This window comes from Saccopteryx bilineata, chromosome 4 (genome assembly GCF_036850765.1).
Source record: "Saccopteryx bilineata isolate mSacBil1 chromosome 4, mSacBil1_pri_phased_curated, whole genome shotgun sequence".
NCBI lineage: Eukaryota > Metazoa > Chordata > Mammalia > Chiroptera > Emballonuridae > Saccopteryx > Saccopteryx bilineata.
This window is the reverse complement of record NC_089493.1, coordinates 297,568,881-297,587,930: the sequence shown is the minus strand read 5'-3', so window position 1 is coordinate 297,587,930 and position 19,050 is coordinate 297,568,881. Positions and strand designations below refer to the sequence as shown.

Sequence of the window (19,050 nt, the reverse complement as noted above, 5' to 3'; positions counted from 1 at the left end):
TGTGAATTGTGTTCATATCTTTGCTAATCTTCTATGTGATTGATATGTGCTATTAATAGGTGTATTAAAATCTTCCAATATAGTTGTGGATTTGTTCTGTAAATTTACTAATGATCATTGAATTGTATACTTAAAATGGGTGATTTTCATAACATACTGCTCACAAAAATTAGGGGATATTTCAAAATGAATATGAAGCGATAAAAAAAAAAGGATTCGATTTTCTGTTTTTAATTAGACAAGAACATCAGAAAAGCAAACGACCAGCCAAAGAAAGTTGTTCAATTAGGCAAATGAGATGCAAAACCCACTTGTATTTCATTGATGAAAATGCACTGGACAAGAGGCTGGAGTCTCTGCACGTTCCCTGATCCCCTAACGTTTGTGAGCAGTTTATATAAATTGTACCTTAAAATAAAATGGTTTTTAAAAAATCACCTTCTCAGGGAACTAGAATAGTTTTGATTTAAAAAAATTTTTTTTTTTTGGAAATGATTTTCAACATCCAGAGCCTAGATAATGAATCGTATATTGAAGACTTGTTATTGTGGGGAAAAAAAATTAAATGGGCCCCCAAAACACTCACGATGAACCCAGCAGTCTTCGCTATTTAACGTCATGGTCATATTCCAGAAAGAAGAAAAAAGATCCAAGTTCAGTGCCATAAATTTTATCTTGGCTGCCTTCCCAGGAGGGAGACTGGCATGATCTTTGCCCGGGGTGACACTCTTCCTTGTCACTGATTAACCAGCTCTGTAAGCAGGCTGCCCCATCGACATCGTGGCCCTGCCGGGGAGCCAAGCACCCGTGAGCAGGAGAGATGTCGACCCGCTACCACCAAGCCGCCAGCGACAGCTACCTGGAGCTGCTGAAGGAGGCCACCCGGAGAGACCTGAACCTGTCCGATGACGACGGCATGACCCCCACGCTCCTGGCGGCCTACCACGGGAACCTGGAAGCCCTCGAGGTCATCTGCAGCAGAGGGTACGTTCCACCTGGAGGCTCTGACGGGACCCCGTGTGCCGTGGGGTTTGGCAGACCAGTGGCCGCCGCGGCAGCAGGAGGCAGGGGGTTCGGCGGAGACACTTTTTGCCCTCTTTTCTGGACTGTCTGGACAGCTGTCCTTTTAGAGAAAGGGAGAAAACTGCCCTGAGATGCTCTCTCTTCTCACTGAGAGCTGCCGTCGTCTGGGTGGGGCTCAACCTTTGTGAGCCCCACACAGGGAGAAACCCTGGACTTGAGGACATGTTCGCTGCCCTGTGGGGAGGGTATTTTAATTCTGTGCCTTAAAAAACATGGTCCATAAAATTTATTTATTAAAGATTTTACTTATTGATTTTAGAGAGAGGAGAGAAAGGGAAGGGGGAGAGCAGTACAAATCAACCCACAGCAGTTGCTTCTGGTACATGCCTTGACCGGGCAAGCCCAGGGTTTTGAACTGGTGACCTCAGATTTCCAGGTCGATGCTTTATCCGCTGCACCACCACAGGTCAGGCAAAAGCACCTTTCCTTCCTTCTTTCCTTCCTTCTTTCCTTCCTTCTTTCCTTCCTTCTTTCCTTCCTTCTTTCCTTCCTTCCTTCCTTCCTTCCTTCCTTCCTTCCTTCCTTCCTTCCTTCCTTCCTTCCTTCTCCTCCCTCCTCCTCCTCCTCCTCCTCCTCCTCCTCCTCCTCCTCCTCCTCCTCCTCCTCCTCCTCCTCCTCCTCTTCTTCTTCTTCTTCTTCTTCTTCTTCTTCTTCTTCTTCAATAGAGAGACAGAGAGAAGCATCAATTCATTGTTCCACTTAGCTGTGAAAGCATTGATTGCTTCTCATGTGGGCCTTGACCAGGATTTGAGTGGGGTGGGGACCCTGGGATCGAGCTGGTGACCTCAGTGCTCCAAGTTGCCCACTCTATCCACTGTGCCACCAGTCAGGGTAAAATATATATATTCCATGAAACTTAAATGGTTCCCTCTTTAACTCTTCTACTTGGTTTTAAGGTGTCAGCCTTGATTGGAACAAATGATGTCATTTTTCATCCACAGCTGGCTATCAGTACTCAATCCCAGCGCACCCCATTGTTCTTAGATGAGGGTGCTGGCTTTGTAAGAGACCTCAGCCCGTCTTCCCTTCATTCCCTGTTTGACAGTCAGATCCACACATGCCCACACTCTCCCTGCTGCTCAGCGCCCCCCAACACACACATTCTAACTCAGAAGCTAGCTGGCTCTCTTCTTCCGCTTGCTACCAGGGGGGCTAGGGCTGCTAGGCAGTGTTAGCAACTCTTAAAACCCAAGAGGGGGTAAGGATAGAAAGAAAATATAAACAGAGGAGCCCAGCAAGTCGGTTTCAGTTCAATACGTTCGATTTACTTATCCACGGCTGCGATGTGTCGGCCACTTTGCCAGTTGCTGGGGACAACTGTGTGCAGCCACCCAGAGAGACGACAGCTGTCCTCCTGTCGACCAGATCGGAAAGGGGAAGACAGAAGTCAAGCGGGTCATGTATGACAGGAGCTGCCAAGGGGGGACAGGGAATGGTGGACCACAGGGGCTCCGCTCCGCATCGAGGGGCCGAGGGAAGGCTTTCTGAAGGACGTCAGCCGGGGCTGGGGGGACGAGAAGGGGTTGGCCCGGGTGACGTTGGAAGGAAGGTGCTACTGGCGAGAGCACTGGGCATTGTCCGAGATGAAGACGCGGAGGAGGGTTGGGCGTGGCAGGCCTGGGAGAGGCCAGGTCGAGAGAGAGAAGAGCGAGTCACAGGACGGCAGCCCTGTAGGTCCTGTGGGGGGGGCGTGGGCGGCCCCGTAGGTCCTGTGGAGGGGCGTGGGCGGCCCCGTAGGTCCTGTGGGGGGGGCGTGGGCGGCCCCGTAGGTCCTGTGGAGGGGCGTGGGCGGCCCCGTGGGTCCTGTGGGGGGGCGTGGGCGGCCCCGTGGGTCCTGTGGAGGGGCGTGGGCGGCCCCGTGGGTCCTGTGGGGGGGCGTGGGCGGCCCCGTGGGTCCTGTGGAGGGGCGTGGGCGGCCCCGTGGGTCCTGTGGAGGGGCGTGGGCGGCCCCGTGGGTCCTGTGGGGGGGCGTGGGCGGCCCCGTAGGTCCTGTGGGGGGGCGTGGGCGGCCCCGTAGGTCCTGTGGGGGGGCGTGGGCGGCCACGGCCATGGGGCGACTCGGGCAGCCGCCCGGCAGACTTGCGTTGACACAGTTTGCTCAGGCCGCCCCGAGATGGGGTGGGGCTCTCGTCGTGGTTGGAGGACAGACTGACGAGGGGAGAGCGATGCTGACGGGAGGTGTGGGCGGATGTGGGCGGCAGTGCAGATGGCAGAGCTGATGATGACCGACTGGATGTCGGGAAGGGTCAAGGTCCCGGGTTCTGGCTTCAACATCTTGCGGGGTCTGGGTGCCCTTTATCGACGTGAGGTGGAGCTGTGGGGTGAGTTAGAAGGACCCCAGGTGGCGGACGGAGTTTCTGAGCTGAGAACTGAGTGAGGAAGTGGGTGGAGCAGTCTTTGGTTTCTTTCTCAGTCCTGGTGCCTGATGGACTGACTTCCTTTTTCCCAGGTGGCCCCCTGCCCTCCCTGGCCATCAATTAGCCTCCTCCAGGTTATGACACTGTGCTGTCTCTCCTTGTCCCCCAAACTTTCTCCATCGACTTACAGTGTTCCACTTCTCCAGATATGCAAGACGGTGCTTGCTTCACCGCCAGAGAAAGCCCTTGCTCCCTGTGAGGTCTGGTTCGCACGGCAACGCCCAGGCCTTCTCTCTTAATCTTTCCTTCCCTCGCTTCTCTCTGTCTCTCCCTGGTATGCCGGAACATTTCTTACCCTTTTGTCCCGCTGGTCTTGATTTAGGACAAAAGGTAACTTAAGCTGAACTCAGAAAATGAATCCATATATATATATACACACACACACACACACAAACTATAAAGGAAAAAAAAAAGTCCTATACTGTTTTGCTGTTAACAATTCTTTGTTTTATACATATCTAACATAGTGTGTATAAATATATATATATGTATACATGTATAGATATTGTATATGTATAAACACACAAAATGATACCTAAGTAGACTTTTTGGGAACACGCTTTTTTGAAAACCCTTAATGCATAATGAAAAAATGTTCTGTGTGCATATAAATTCTTTTACAATTTAAATTGCAAGGACTTGTTATTCTAGTCAATAAATATATTTCTTAGTCAGCCTCATTTTTGGCTAACTAATTTGTTTCCTATTATTTAAACAGCGCTGCAAAGCATCTAAGAACAGTTGTGTTAAGCTGGCCTCATGCAGGCTGGGGAAAAAAAAGATGTTTTCTGAAGTCACCTCTCATTTTGACGCTAGCCAGCCAGTCTTCAGGAACTTGTGCGAAATCAAATTTCCAGTGAGATCTCAGTAAGGAAAGCCGATGAAAAACCGAATGCAGACGTTGAGCAGTCCCGGAGTTCTATTCCGGTCAGACGATTTCAGTGGTCACCACCGATTGAAACCTCAGGTCACGTGGTGACCGTTGATATCCAAACTCTAGCTTTGTTACAAAACTGTTTGGTTTTTCTACTTTTAAACTCAACAACAGAAAGCAATAGTGGCAGGTGTTATCCTGCACTGGAAAGATGGCCCGAGTGACACAACATTCTATTTTGCCTTTAAAGGGTTCATGATTTTTTTTTTTTTTAGTTTTTTTCATTTTCTGACATGGAAATATTTTTTTCCTCTCTGATTTTGAAAGGAATCTATATAGTTATTTGAACATTCCACATCATAGTGGAAAGCTACACTTAATAACATAAAAATCACATCAATTCTCATAGTCCTCAATAGTTGGATGTATATCCTTTGAGACCATGCACACCCACGTCTATTTTACCCGCATTAAAAGAGCAGTCACGGGCCCTGGCCGGTTGGCTCAGCGGTAGAGCGTCGGCCTAGCGTGCGGAGGACCCGGGTTCGATTCCCGGCCAGGGCACACAGGAGAAGCACCCATTTGCTTCTCCACCCCCCCCTCCTCTCTGTCTCTCTCTTCCCCTCCCGCAGCCAAGGCTCCATTGGAGCAAAGATGGCCCGGGCGCTGGGGATGGCTCTGTGGCCTCTGCCCCAGGCGCTAGAGTGGCTCTGGTCGCAACATGGCGACGCCCAGGATGGACAGAGCGTCGCCCCCTGGTGGGCGTGCCGGGTGGATCCCGGTCGGGCGCATGCGGGAGTCTGTCTGACTGTCTCTCCCTGTTTCCAGCTTCAGAAAAATGCAAAAAAAAAAAAAAAAAGCAGTCACGTTACACAAAGTCTTCTAAAACCTGCCTCTAACTATTTGGCGATACCTCACGGACCATTTACACTTAAAAAGTAGAGATTTTGCCTGTTTCTAATGGCTGCACAGTTTGTGGTTTCCTTGTCCTTAAATCAGCCGCTCGTTCATGGTGTTTAATTTGAATCCAGTCTTTGTTATAAATAAGTCGGGGCAAACATCCTTGCTCATTCGAGGGTCTGATATTTCCTGAGGATAAATTCCCCAAAGCAGAATTGTTGGCTCAAGAGGAGGCCATGTTTTAAAGGCGTCTGGCACCTCTTGTGCCAGGAAATTGGAAGCACTTGATGCTTCTTCCAGCATCGTTCATTTCCCCACACTCCTGCCCAAACTGGGTATTAACTATTCTTTTCTTTTTTTTTTTTTTAATAGTTTTACTTATTGATTTTACAGAGAGAGGAAAGAGAGGGGCAGGGGAGTGAGGAGTATCCACTCATTGCTGCTTCACTTTAGTTGTTCCTTGATTGCTTGTTGTGTGTGCCTTGACCAGGGAACCCCCGGGCTTCGAACCGGCGACCTCAGTGTTCCAGGTTGATGATTTACCCACTGCACCAACCCAGGACAGGCCGCTGTTCGTTTTAGTCAATGCATCTCTGTCTGATAGGCCAATCCGTGGTCGTGTACTCTTTTCATTTGCATTTCTTTGACGATGAATGAATCTAAATAGTCCTTCTTGTGTGGAAAAACAGTTTTGACAGAATGACTTTTTTGTTTGTTTGTTTGTTTGTTTGTTTCTGAGAGAGGAATTCAAAAAATTCAAATCGACTTCAGAAGAAGAGATTGAAATGGAGCAGATACTCAAGAGTGCTTCTCAGAGTAATTTAATATAAGCAAATCGCCACTAGTGCAATATAGGGACAATGAGAGCCATCCAGCTTGATTCCATTTAAAAAAAATTTTTGATTTTGGAATTAAATTTCATGGGATGGGCATTGATCAACCAGAGGTCACAGGGTTTCAGCAAACATCTCTGTATCACATCATAAGCTGTGACTGTGCTATGTGCCCACCACCCAAAATCAAATCATTTTTCATCACCGTCACCATATATTTGTCCCTCTTTTCTCCCCTCCCTCCCCCACTCAGTAACTGTTTCATTTTTATTTATGCCCATGAGTCTCAGTGTTATACCCACTTATGTGTGATATCATACACTTCTTAGCTTTCTCTGATTTACTTATTTCACTCAGTAGAATGTTCTCAAGGTCCATCCATGTATCCATGTTGTCAATGTCACTATGTCATCATTTCTTATGCCTGAGTAGTATTCCATTGTGTATATGTACCACCTCTTCTTTATCCAGTCCTCTATCGAGGGACACTTTGGTTGTTTCCATATCTTGACCACTGTGAATTATGCTGCGATGAACATGGGGGTGCATGTGTCTTTGGATATCAATATTTTCAAGTTTGGGGGTATATACCCAGTAGAGGGATTGCTGGGTGGAATGGTAGTTCTATTCTTAATTTTTTTTGTGGAACCACTGTACTGTCTTCCATAATAGCTGTGCAGTTTACATTCTCCCCAGCAGTAGATAAAGGTTCCTTTTTCTCCACAGCTTCTCCAACACTTGTTATTACCTGTCTTGTATATATTTTTAATTTTTATTTATTTATTTTTTTTGAGAGAGCAAGATAGGAAGTGGGAGAGATGAGAAGAATGAATTCGTAATTGTGGCACTTCAGTTGTTCACTGATTGCTTTCTCATATGTGCCTTGACCGGGAGGCTGCAGCCGCTAAGCCAGTGACCCCTTGCTCAAAGCCAGCGACCTTGGGCTTCAAGCCGGCAACCTTGGGGTTTCGAACCTGGGACCTCAGCATCCTAGGACAATGCTCTATCCACTGCGCCACCACTGGTTAGGCTACCTGTCTTGTTGGTAATAGCCAGTCTAACAGGTGTGAGGTGGTATCTCATTGTAGTTCTGATTTGCATTTCTCGAATAGCTAATAAGGATGAGCATCTTTTCATATCCCTGTTGGCCATTTGTATGTCTTCTTGGGAGAGGTGTCTGTTCAGGTCCCCTCCCCATGTTTTAATTGGATTGTTTGCTTGTTTTTTGTTGAGCTTTGTGAGTTCTTTATGTATTTTGGATATTAACCTTTTATTAGAGCTGTTGTTTGTGAATATCAACTCTTCTTTGATTGTTTTGTTGTTGGTTTCTTTTGCTGTGCAGAAGCCTTTTAGTTTGATACAGTCCCATTCATTTATTTTTTCCTTTACTTCCCTTGCCTTTGGGGTCAAATTCATAAAATGTTCTCTGCAGCCAAGGTCCAAGGGTTTAGTACCTGTGTTTTCTTCTATGTGATTTATCGTTTCCGATCTTATATTTAGGTCTTTGATCCATTTTGAATTAATTTTTGTGCAGGGGGACAAACTGTGGTCAAGTTTCATTCCTTTGCGTGTGGCTTTCCAATTCTCCCAGCACCATTTATTGAAGAGGCTTTCTTTTCTCCTTTGTGTGTTTTTGGCTCCTTTGTCAAAGATTATTTGTCCATATATATGTGGTTTTATTTCTGAGCTCTCCATTCTGTTCCATTGGTCTGTATGTCTGTTTTTCTGCCAATACCATGCTGTTTTGATTATCGTGGCTCTGGAGTATAATTTGAAATCAGGTAGTGTGACACCTCCGGCTTCATTCTTTTTGCTCAGGATTGCTTTGGCTATTCAGTGTTTTTTTTTGTTTTTGTTTTTGTTTTTGTTTTTTTTTTTCTTTTTTTTTTTTTTTTTTCATTTTTCTGAAGCTGGAAACAGGGAGAGACAGTCAGACAGACTCCCGCATGCGCCCGACCGGGATCCACCCGGCACGCCCACCAGGGGCGATGCTCTGCCCACCAGGGGGCGATGCTCTGCCCATCCTGGGCGTCACCATGTTGCGACCAGAGCCACTCTAGCGCCTGGGGCAGAGGCCACAGAGCCATCCCCAGCGCCCGGGCCATCCTTGCTCCAATGGAGCCTTGGCTGCAGGAGGGGAAGAGAGAGACAGAGAGGGAAAGCGCGGCAGAGGGGTGGAGAAGCAAATGGGCGCTTCTCCTATGTGCCCTGGCCGGGAATCGAACCCGGGTCCTCCGCACGCTAGGCCGACGCTCTACCGCTGAGCCAACCGGCCAGGGCTATTCAGTGTTTTTTATGGTTCCACACAGGTGATCTTTTCTATTTCTTTTTAAAAAAAATGACATTGGGATTTTGATGGGGATTGAATTAAATTTGTATATTGCTTTGGGTAATATGGCCATTTTAACTATGTTGATTCTTCCAATCCATGAGCATAAAATAGTTCCCCTTTCATTGTGTCTTTTACAATTTCTTTTAATAATGCTTTGTAGTTTTTTTCAGTTTAAAGGTTCTTCACAACGTTTGTTAAGTTTATTCCTAGATATTTTATTTATTTATTTTGCAATTGTAAAAGGAATTGTTTTTTTTTTTTCGATTCATTTTTTCAAGTTTCATTGTTAGTGTATAGGTAAGTAGTGGAGTATTATTGTACATTGATTTTTGTATCCTGTGACTTGACTGTATTTGTTTATTGTTTCTGATAGTTTTTTTGGTGGAGTCTTTGTAGTTTTCTATATATACAGGATCATGTCATCTGCAGAAAGCGATACCTTTACTTCTTCTTTCCTGATCTGAATGCCTTTTATTTCTTTCTCTTGCCTGATCGCTCTGGCTGACACTTCCAGCCCTAGTTGAACAGGAATGGAGAGAGTGGGCAGCTTTGTCTTGTTCCTCATTTTAGAGGAAAAGCTTTCGGGTTTTTACCATTTAGTATGATATTAGCTGATAGTTTGTCATATATGGCCATTAGTATGTTGAGGTATTTTCCTTCTATACCCATTTTATTGACTGTTTTCAATATAAATGGATGTTGTATCTTATCAAATGCTTTTTCTACATCTATAGAGAAAATTATATGACTTTTGTTTATTGTTTTGTTGATGTGGTGAATTACATCGATTGAATGGCATGTGTTGAACCACACCCCTTTGCTCCTGGAATGAGTCCCACTTGATCGTGATGTATTTTTTTTTTTTTTTACGTGTTGTTGTATTCGATTTGTTAGAATTTTGTTTAGGATTTTTGCATCTCTATTCATTAGAGATACTGGTCTGTAGTTTTATTCTTTTGTGTTGTCCTTGCCAGGGTTTGGTCTCTGGGTTATGTTGGCCTCATAAAATGTGTAGCATGCAATCCAGCTTCAAAAAATATTGCCTTGGTGTCCTGATCTACTAAAAAGCAAGGACAAAATATGGCTATTTAAAACATCTCTTCAGTGAGTTTCTTGTTTGGAAAAAAAAAGGGGTGTGATAGGAAAAAAATCAACACATGACTGAATTTGTCCCCAGAAAACCACATAACATCAATATTGGACTTCGATCAATGAGGTGGGACCAGTTTGTGAATACCTGAACAGGTATCGGTGATGGTTCTGTCAAGAAATTGCTAAAACACTCAGGATTGGAAGACACATTACGTCTAGCAGGGCCCCATGAAGTCTATCAATAGAAAATATTTTTCTCTCATTTATACATTCATTTGGGAAGCTGTTTAGAGATGGAATTTTTGCAAGCCGACGTAAATGCACTTAAGATCATGAATCCATTGTACTGACGGTTTCTTCTATAAATCCGGAATTTTGCATTCAGAATTTTCTTATAAGAAGACCTGTCTTTGGGGTCCTTTCAGGGTTTCTTTATGTTCTTCTTCCTCTCTTGAAAGGATCGTTTAAGATTCCTTGAGATGGAAAATTCCACTGCTCTCTGGCTTGAAGCATGTAGATTTATCCCCAAACTTTTTTTTTTTTTTTTTGTATTTTTCTGAAGCTGGAAACAGGGAGAGACAGACAGACTCCCGCATGCGCCCAACCGGGATCCACCCGGCACGCCCACCAGGGGGCGATGCTCTGCCCACCAGGGGGCGATGCTCTGCCCCTCCGGGGCGTCGCTCTGTTGCAACCAGAGCCACTCCAGCACCTGGGGCAGAGGCCAAGGAGCCATCCCCAGCGCCCGGGCCATCCTTGCTCCAACGGAGCCTCGGCTGCGGGAGGGGAAGAAGAGGGGGAGGGGTGGAGAAGCAGATGGGTGCTTCTCCTGTGTGCCCTTGCTGGGAATCGAACCCGGGACTTCTGCACACCAGGCCGACGCTCTACCACTGAGCCAACCGGCCAGGGCCTGTCCCCAAACTTTTTAATACCCTGTAACATCCTCACCACAGCTCACTCCTATCCATAATTCCTTCTTTTTTTTTTTTTTTTTTTCCACTTACCCCATCCAAGGATCATTTCAGGCTAATTGAATCCATGTGTCTGCGGTTATGTTTAGAGTAACATCTTGGATGTTTCACAATCCCTCTTTGTTGTCCTCTGCGTGTTGTATTTGGTTAAGATAAATGCGTTCAGGCTGAAACGTACGTTCTCTTTGATCGGTTAATTCAGGCGGGCTGACCGGCACAGCCCTGCTGTTTCATATTTGCTTTCTTTAGATTCAGTTTCGTTTCCTTCCCTTCTTCTTTGCACATTTCCGTGCGCGCTGGTCACGCTGAAGTCAACTCTCGGTTCCCCAGATACGCCCCGTAATGTCACCCACATGTGCATCTGCTCATGCTGTGCTCTGCTCAGGAGGGGGCCGCCCGCCGCCCGCTGACAGACCGGATCGAGCCCACGCATTTCTTTTATAATATTTGGGCTTCACTGTATTTTCTTTTTTACATTTGAGCCAACATGTAAAAAAAAAAAAGTAAAGTTTCACATGAAACACTGAGTTGCTGGCTTGTTTGAGAAACGGAAGCGTGGGCTGGCCTGTCATTCAAACTAGAGACCAGCTGGTCAATGGCTCTTTGCGGAGGGAGCTTACCCTGAACTGGAACTTTGCTGCAAGCACAAATCTGCCCCAGTCACCTCCTCGTATTACCCGCTCTGCTTCTATAGGTTGACTGAAATTCCCGCCAGAAGATATAGATGATACAATTGCCAATAAAACCCCCACAAAATAACAAACAAACAAAAAAACAGGCTTTGCTCTCTGAGGCATATTATCTAATTAGACCAGTGGTTCTCAAATTTTTTGAAGTTGGGGCGCATTTAAAATCCTACAGATAATAATTGTAGGCGCACTATATACAAATTTAGAAAATTGAGAAATATGTTATAATAATTAAGTCAAATGTTAAAGAAAAAAATATAAAGTCCAAGCATGCTTTTATGATAATTAAGCAAAATAAATATGACAAAATTAAATTTTTCTGACATTAAAATACATTTTTATGTTACATTTTTTGAGTTATGCTTTTTAGAATTCGTAAAAAAAAGGGTTAAAAAATTTAAAAAATGACAAAAAAGTTCTTTTTATATAGATACATTCTTAGTAAGATTTAGTAAATTCAGCAGGTCCCGGTGCGAATGTGTTAAGTTTCTTCATTCTTGTGTTTATGAGAAACATGAGCCTGATGTGTCCTAGTGATTTCTTCAATGTTTGGACATATATTTGAAGGCAAACTCTCATTTCCTTATCAATACATTGAAGAATTCCTCTCTTTTTACTCTTAATTGCGTTGAGTGCAGAAAACCCCCACCATACGTATCATCTTAACTTGACACCAAACAAAGGATAGAAGAAACTTGCCTCCAGTCTTTCCGGGGGACATGGGGGGTAGTGTAAACAATCCAGCACCACAGCTTAACAGCCTTTTGCAGCCTAATCAGGCAAGTGAGGTGGGGGGGTTGGGCAGACTGTCAGTTCACAGCCAATTCCCCACATCTCTGTCCCCCCAAAATCTAAACTCCAAAAACCCTGTTGGTTTTTTGTTCCCCAACAGGCACATATTTCTCTGGAATACCATAGGGCGCACCTGGAAATCTTCTAGGGCGCACCAGGGTGCCCTGGCGCACACTTTGAGAACCACTGCATTAGGGAGACAAGGCACAAATATTTGACAAATTAAGTCGGATTCTCTTTGTTAGGAGGACACCAGAGCCGCAGCAGGGCTAGATGAGTTTACGGACGGGTGTGAGGATCATGAGTTTTGAGAAAAGAGAAATGTTAATAATATTTATTTTTTTAAATTTATTTTTCTTAAGTAAGAAGCCGGGAGATAGAGAGACAGACTTCCACATGTGCCCACCCGGGATCCACCCGGCATGCCCATTAGGGGACGATGCTCTGCTTGTCTGGGGCCATTGCTCCATCCTTAGTGCCCAGGGCCAACTTGCTCCAACCAAGGCCATGGTTGTGGGAGGGGAAGAGAGAGAGAAAGAGAGAGAGAAGCGAGAGGGGGAGGGGTGGAGAAGTAGATGGGTGCTTCTCCTGTGTGCCCTGACCTGGAATTGAACCCAGGACATCCACAGGCTGGGCTGACGCTCTACCACTGAGCCAACTGGCCAGGGCCCGTAATGTTTATTGAATATCCACTAAGTGCCAAGCCCTCTTCTAGTGATTTATAGATATTAACTTACTCCCGTAACAAGTCTGTGAGTGTAAGGTATTTTTCCCCGCTGAGAAGGAAGGAACAGGTCTCGGAGCCACCAAGTGTGGTAAGTTCAAAAGACTTTATTCAGTACAAACCGTTCCCCGGACAAGACTCACTGGCCTGTAAGATGGAGGTCAGGAAAAAAATCGCACACGGAGAGACCGTGTGGATATATTTTAAAAAGGGGTCCCTCTCGGGAAGTCGGGTTAATATGACGTAGAGAAATCTCTACTGTCTGACAAGTCAGTCGCTTCTTTTCCAAGGACTCCTAGGAAGTTTCTTTTGGCGCGCTTGGCTGTGGGCGGTCCCAGCCAAAGTTCGCGGGCCTGGGTTCCCCACGTGACCATCCCTCTATCCACTGACCTTACAGTGAGCAGGTACTATTATCCTCAATTTGCAGATGAGGACACCTGAGTCCTAGAAAAGTGAAGCCCAAGGCCTCATAACTGGTAGCGTAGAAAAGGTGGAGGTGTGTACCCATTAGACTGGAATGTGCCGGAGACAGGCCCAATGTCCTGGGGGGGTGGATCCACTGAGTGCCCTGAGTCTGTTATACTCCTCTGATCATTCTTCCCTTCTTCCTTCTCTACGAGGAAGGCGGGGCTGTGGTGGTGGGAGGGAGGCAGGCGCGAATGGATGAACGCTTTGTCACCGGAAGGCGTGAAGCAGCCAGGGGTTTCCATGGAGGAGCAGTGACTCTGGTTCATCAAGTTGTTGGGACACCACCTGACCAGGCGGTGGCACAGTGGATAGAGCATCGGACTGGGACACGGAGGACCCAGGTTTGAGACCCCGAGGTCGCCAGCTTGAGCGCGGGCTCATTGGGTTTGAGTAAAAGCTCACCAACTTGACCCCAAGGTCGCTGGCTTGAGGAAGGGGTTACTCAGTCTGCTGAAGGACCGCCGTCAAGGCACATATGAGAAAGCAATCAATGAACAACTAAGGTGTCGCAACGAAAAACTGATGATTGATGCTTCTCATCTCTCTCCCTTCCTGTCTGTCTGTCCCTATCTGTCCCTCTCTCTGACTCTGTCTCTACCACACACACACACAAAAAAATTATTGGGAAACCAGTTTGGGCCACATTAACTAATATAGCTCCTCTCAACCTGCAGGGAGCCTGCTGATCTTGCTACACTTGGGGTCTTGCTACACTTGGGGTGCTCACTCAGGAAGTCTGGGTCGGGGTTGGGGTCCATTAGGACCTGCCTGTATTATCAGAACACTCAGCCGTAGCTCGGGACAGAACCAGGGTTAACAACATTGTAACTTTACTTTACTTTTGTGCCTGTTTGTAACTCAAGCACCAGGGGTGGGGTAGGCTGGGGCAGGGGGGGGCGTAACCTGGGGTAGGATTGCATCAGGCTCTCACTGATTTCACAGACCTTTACTGAGTACGACCCTGCCCGTGCTTCTGTGCCAGGAGTGGGTCTCTGGCCTGACCAGTGCCTCCAACTCCATCTCAGCTCACTGCAGAACGAGTCACACACGTGACACTCTAAGCACCCGGAAGGGGCGTGAGGAAGCAGTGGAGCTGTTCTATCTTTTCTGTTGAGAGTGAGCGCAGTGTCTACGGCGGGCTACCTGCCCAGCCCTCACGGGGACCCAGTTCTCTTCATTCACTTTTCTGGATGTGACTCAGGAGGGTAGCAGTGATATGCTGGAAACAGCTCTTCTGAGCTCAGGAAACATGATTTCCAAGTTTTCCAGGAAGTTTGAGACTCAAATGCAGCCATTATATATATATATTAAAAGTTATATAAACCTGTAATTTAATAAATTATTTCTATAATCCTCAAAACTCACCATTTCCTAGTTATTTTACGGTTATCTATACTCTTGAGATTATGCAGGTCTATTCTGTCTGTATCCGGGAATGATCTATAAGGGCGTGATACTGCCTCTCTCTCCAAAGTCCATGTCCACTCATGTCTGGACAATGAGTCGTTTGAAATTTACCATAGTGGGTGTCTTTACACGACATGAACTGGCATACATCACACTCCAGGGTTTTCCTGAGTGAGTCAGTTGTGAAACATTTACCTCCACACCCTTGGGTAACCCTATTTCTACCTTCAGGAGAAAATCCTAATTAACCCGAGTTAAATATTGTGGCCCTATTTTCCCCGCATGAGGCATGCCACCCAATTCTGACCAATGAGACGTGAAAGTTGCCTTTTTCACCTGACAGGCGGTGATGCCATGGATGGAGCGGTGGCCTGGGACATTGAGGTCCCAGGTTTGAAACCCCACGGTTTCTAGCTTGAGTGTGGGCTCACCAGCTTGAGCGTGGGGGTCACTGGCTTGAGTATAGAATCATCGATGTGATCCCATGGTCGCTGGCTTGAGCCCAAGGTCACTGGCTTGAGCCCAAGGTCGCTGGCTTGAGCAAGGGGTCACTGGCTCTGCTGTAGCCCTCCAGGTCAAGGCACATATAAGGAGCAATTAATGAATAACTAAGGTGCTGCAAATACTAATTGATGTTTCTCATCTCTCTCCCTTCCTGTCTCTCCTTCTCTTGGGGGGGGGGGGAAGCTGCTTTTCAGGGAGTATTTTGAAAATCTTTTCTTGCTTTTAAAAATAAGACCGAGGGTAGAGACAGGCTCTGTTTCTGGCCATGTGATGTCTGCATGTGACATAGCTACACTTCCAGAAGTGATCTTCTAACAACGCCAAGGTGGGATTAACACGCAGTTTTGTTCTTTATTTTTATTTTCTTTTTCTGGACTTTATGCTTGGAGAAAAAAAAAATTTAGCATGGCCCTGGCCGGACAGCTCGGTTGGTCAGAGCATCGTTCAGAAGCACAGAGGTCGCCGGTTCGATCCCCAGTCATCAGGACACATACAGGAACAGATCCATGTTTCTCTCTCTCTCTCTCTCTCTCTCTCTCTCTCTCTGTCTTCCCCCCCCAATTCCTCTCTGACTAAAATCAATACATTAAACACAATTTAAGAAAAGAAATTAGCATGCATTGTTGATATGTTCTCTCCTAGAGGGGACCCCGACCGCTGTGACATCTGGGGAAACACCCCTCTCCATTACGCCGCCTCCAACGGCCACGCCCACTGCGTCTCCTTCCTGATCAACTTCGGGGCCAACATCTTCGCCTTGGACAACGACTTCCAGACGCCCCTGGAAGCGGCCGCGGGCCGGGAGCGGCACCAGTGCGTCCTCCTGCTGGACCGGGCCGCCACCGCCCAGAACATCGCCAGCCCCAGGAAGGTCGCCAGGCTGAAGGAGCAGGCGCAGAAGAACGCCCAGAGACAGATCCGGGAGTGGGAGCGGCTGCAGGAGAGGCACCAGCAGAGGACGGCCCGTGCCCGCGGCCAGGAGGCCTCTGGGTCCCTCTCTTCCTCCAAGGGCGTTCCTCCCGGGTCCTCCTCCCTGTCCAGCGCGTCCGCCTCCAGGGCGTTCGGGTCGCTGTCAAAAGGCATTCTCGGCACCTTCAGGACCAAGTTCAAGAAGAATAAAGACACGGCGGAGCAGGTCGGGAAGGAGTACAGGACCGGGCAGAGGAACGTGATGGAGGTCTTCCCGGAGGAGGAGGAGCAGGAGAAGGAGCAGGAGGAGGAGGAGAAAGACCATGCGTTCTCAGGGGACTCTGAAGAGCGTCGCCGGGTCTCCGCCGAGGACAGCCGTGCGCCACACGAGTCCATCCTCAGCCGTCCGGGGCTGGGGTCGATCGTTTTCAGAAGAGGCAGGATCCTGAGCCCCGAAGACATCTCCGACAGCAAGAAGGAGCTGGCGTTCAAGGTGTCCAGGGAGTTGCTGCAGAGCCCAGGAGCCCCGCAGGAGGACGGGGGTGCGGCCGAGGAGGAGGGAGAGGAGGAGGACCTGCCCTGGGGCCAGGACGCCGTGGAGTGGGAGGAGGACACGGTGGGTGCCACGCCCCTGGAAGTATTCCTGCAGTCCCACCAGCTGGAGAAGCTCCTTCCCTTCTTCACCAGGGAGCAGATGGATCTGGACGCCCTTCTGCTCTGCTCGGACGAGGACCTGCAGAGCATCCAGATGCAGCTGGGTCCCCGGAAGAAGGTTCTGCACGCCATAAACAGAAGGAAGCACACGCTGCAACAGCCTGGGCCGCTGGTCGACACCAGCCTGTAACGCAGAGCTGGCTCAGCAGGGGGAGCCCGCAGCCCCGGGGTGATGCCGAGGCCCCCGGGAGGCGCTCCGGGCAACACCTGCTCTCTGCGGAGTGCCAGACCCCGGGTACAGAGTGCCAGACCCCAGGTACGTGCCAGACCCCGGGTACAGAGTGCCAGACCCCGGGTACCATGCGGCGTCTGGGGCGTTGGAGGCCCCCGTCTCAGTAAGAGGTCCAAGCACTGCTCTGAGAGATCTTCTGTACTTGATTATACAAATAAACCACCAGCGAGAAACTCTAGGAAACCCGGGAATAAAAACAAAAATTTTTTAAAAAGACTTCTCTCTTCAATGATCTTTTTAATATTTTTGAATAGAAAAAGCATTAAACGGAAGTCAGAGAAGAGGGAAACACTCTACCTCCTTTTCCACCTCTGGATTTAAGAGGATGATCTCTCCTCGCACGGCTGGCTGTTTACTTCCTGACGCTCGTGGCCCCTGGGGAAGTCGTCGAACTCCAGTTCTGTCCCGAGCTCTACGCGTTGTTGATGGCGACCCGTTCCTCTGTCGGCCTGAGATCGATGCCCCCAATCTTAAATGCGTCTAAACCTTTCACGGATGTCGACACGCTGATGAGGAATGAGGATGGAGCTAGAACATTCCTGCCCCGAGAAGAGAAACGGAGCCTCAGATATAGAGAGCGAAGAGAGAAACGGAATCGAGGGTGATTACTCTGGACTGAACTGTGTGTTACCCCCGAATTCGTAGACCGAGACCCCACCCCTCAGTGAGGCTGTGCTCGGAGATAGGACCTTCATTAAAGAGGTGAGGATAGTTCGATGGGGTCACAAGGGTGGGGCCCTCACCCATGTAAGCAGGGTCCTTAGAAGAGACAGCTGTGATGCTCACGTGCAGAGGAAAGGTCACAGGAGGACACAGCCAGAGGCCCCCCCGCAGCGAGAGGCCTCAGGTGAAACCCACACCTGCCAGCTCCTTCATCCTGGGACTTCCGACCTGCAGAGCTGTAATAAATTTCTGTCGTTTCAGCGACCTAGTCTGTGATATTTTGTTATGGCCGCCTGAGCAGACGAGTCTAGTCCCCAAAGCAAGAGGGTGGGGAAGAAGGGAAAGAAAAATACAGGGGGAAAAAAAAAAGTCTGGCATATTTGATGGTTTTTCTAAGGGTGAGTACCTCCTGCAATTAAAAAAAGAAAAAGAAAAAAGGAGGGGTGTGAATCTAGTTTCTTTTTAGGGGACATGTGATGATAAAAGTAAACTTGGCATTTTCATGCTCATTCGGGCGCTTATCTTTTATGGACAGCTGTCTATCACCACACGCTCACGTCTGAATTCATGTTGGTTCTAGAATAATACTCATCGGCCACGTTGCCGCTGACATTTTTTTTAAGGGGCAACCCTAGATTAATCGAAACCCTGCTGAGCCACTGAGCTTCACTGGAATTGTTAAGAGCCAGCCTTACCTCAAGGGAAATGTGCATCAGTGACCTGTATGAGAGAGAAACCGGTGTTTCTTCCACACACTCCCTGACTCACATCTGTTCGGGTTATCTCGGGGGCGGGACAGGTAGGGGATACAGATACATCCTCTCTAAGCTCAGGGAGGATACAGACACATTTCAACGAGCCATTCTTCCACAACGAGGGACCCAGGAAGGCTGTCCATCTTCGAGTACACGCGTGGCACGAAGGGACGAGGATGTTTTTGCAAAGAACGGCATTCTGTGGGTCTGGAACACACTGGTGTATCTGCCTTCCACAAGGTGCACAGAAGCCCCTGTCACACAGGAGGCACTGAGGAGAGCGGGGAGCATCTAAGTCTAAGCTGCCTCCATTGGGACTTTTTAAGTTTGGGGGTCCCAGCATCTTCTCTCATCCTGTATTCCCTGCTGTGGGCCTGATGACACTTGTTGCTAGGATACAGGAGAAGGAGAAGCCACTAAGGAAATGCCCGGAACAAACAAGACTGCTTTCCCCTTGAGGGCACAGTGATACAGGAGGTGTGGGGATACATTGTAGCAAGCCAAGAGGCAGCGTCAGGAGGTGCAGAGGGTTCTGAGCTGGCTCCCGGTGGGACAGAGGACAGGGGACGGGGTCAGGGCAACGGAAAGGAAGGAGCTCGTTGGAGAGGAAGATGGGGAGGCCCATGGGGAAGGGCAGGCCAGCGGGCATGTTTCCGGAACTCAGCTTGTAGGATGCAGTTCTAACTGCTTC

At 48.0% G+C, this 19,050-nt stretch overlaps 1 protein-coding gene across 1 annotated transcript; it reads left to right on the top strand.

Annotated features, from left to right (window-relative positions):
* The first annotated feature begins 762 nt into the window (after window positions 1-762).
* ANKS4B (ankyrin repeat and sterile alpha motif domain containing 4B) lies at window positions 763-17,868 on the top strand. The gene is made up of 2 exons (XM_066275905.1): window positions 763-984; window positions 15,729-17,868. Exons 1-2 carry the CDS (start codon window positions 821-823, stop codon window positions 16,837-16,839), a joined length of 1,275 nt encoding a protein of 424 aa, XP_066132002.1. The 5' UTR covers window positions 763-820; the 3' UTR covers window positions 16,840-17,868.
* Window positions 17,869-19,050: the final 1,182 nt, after the last annotated feature.

Bases quoted from the DNA above. Each gene is read 5' to 3' on its own strand.
- ANKS4B (XM_066275905.1), top strand. From the start codon at position 821: ATGTCGACCCGCTACCACCAAGCCGCCAGCGACAGCTACCTGGAGCTG. The intron at 985-15,728 runs GTACGTTCCACC...GTTCTCTCCTAG, and splicing joins GAGGTCATCTGCAGCAGAGG to AGGGGACCCCGACCGCTGTG.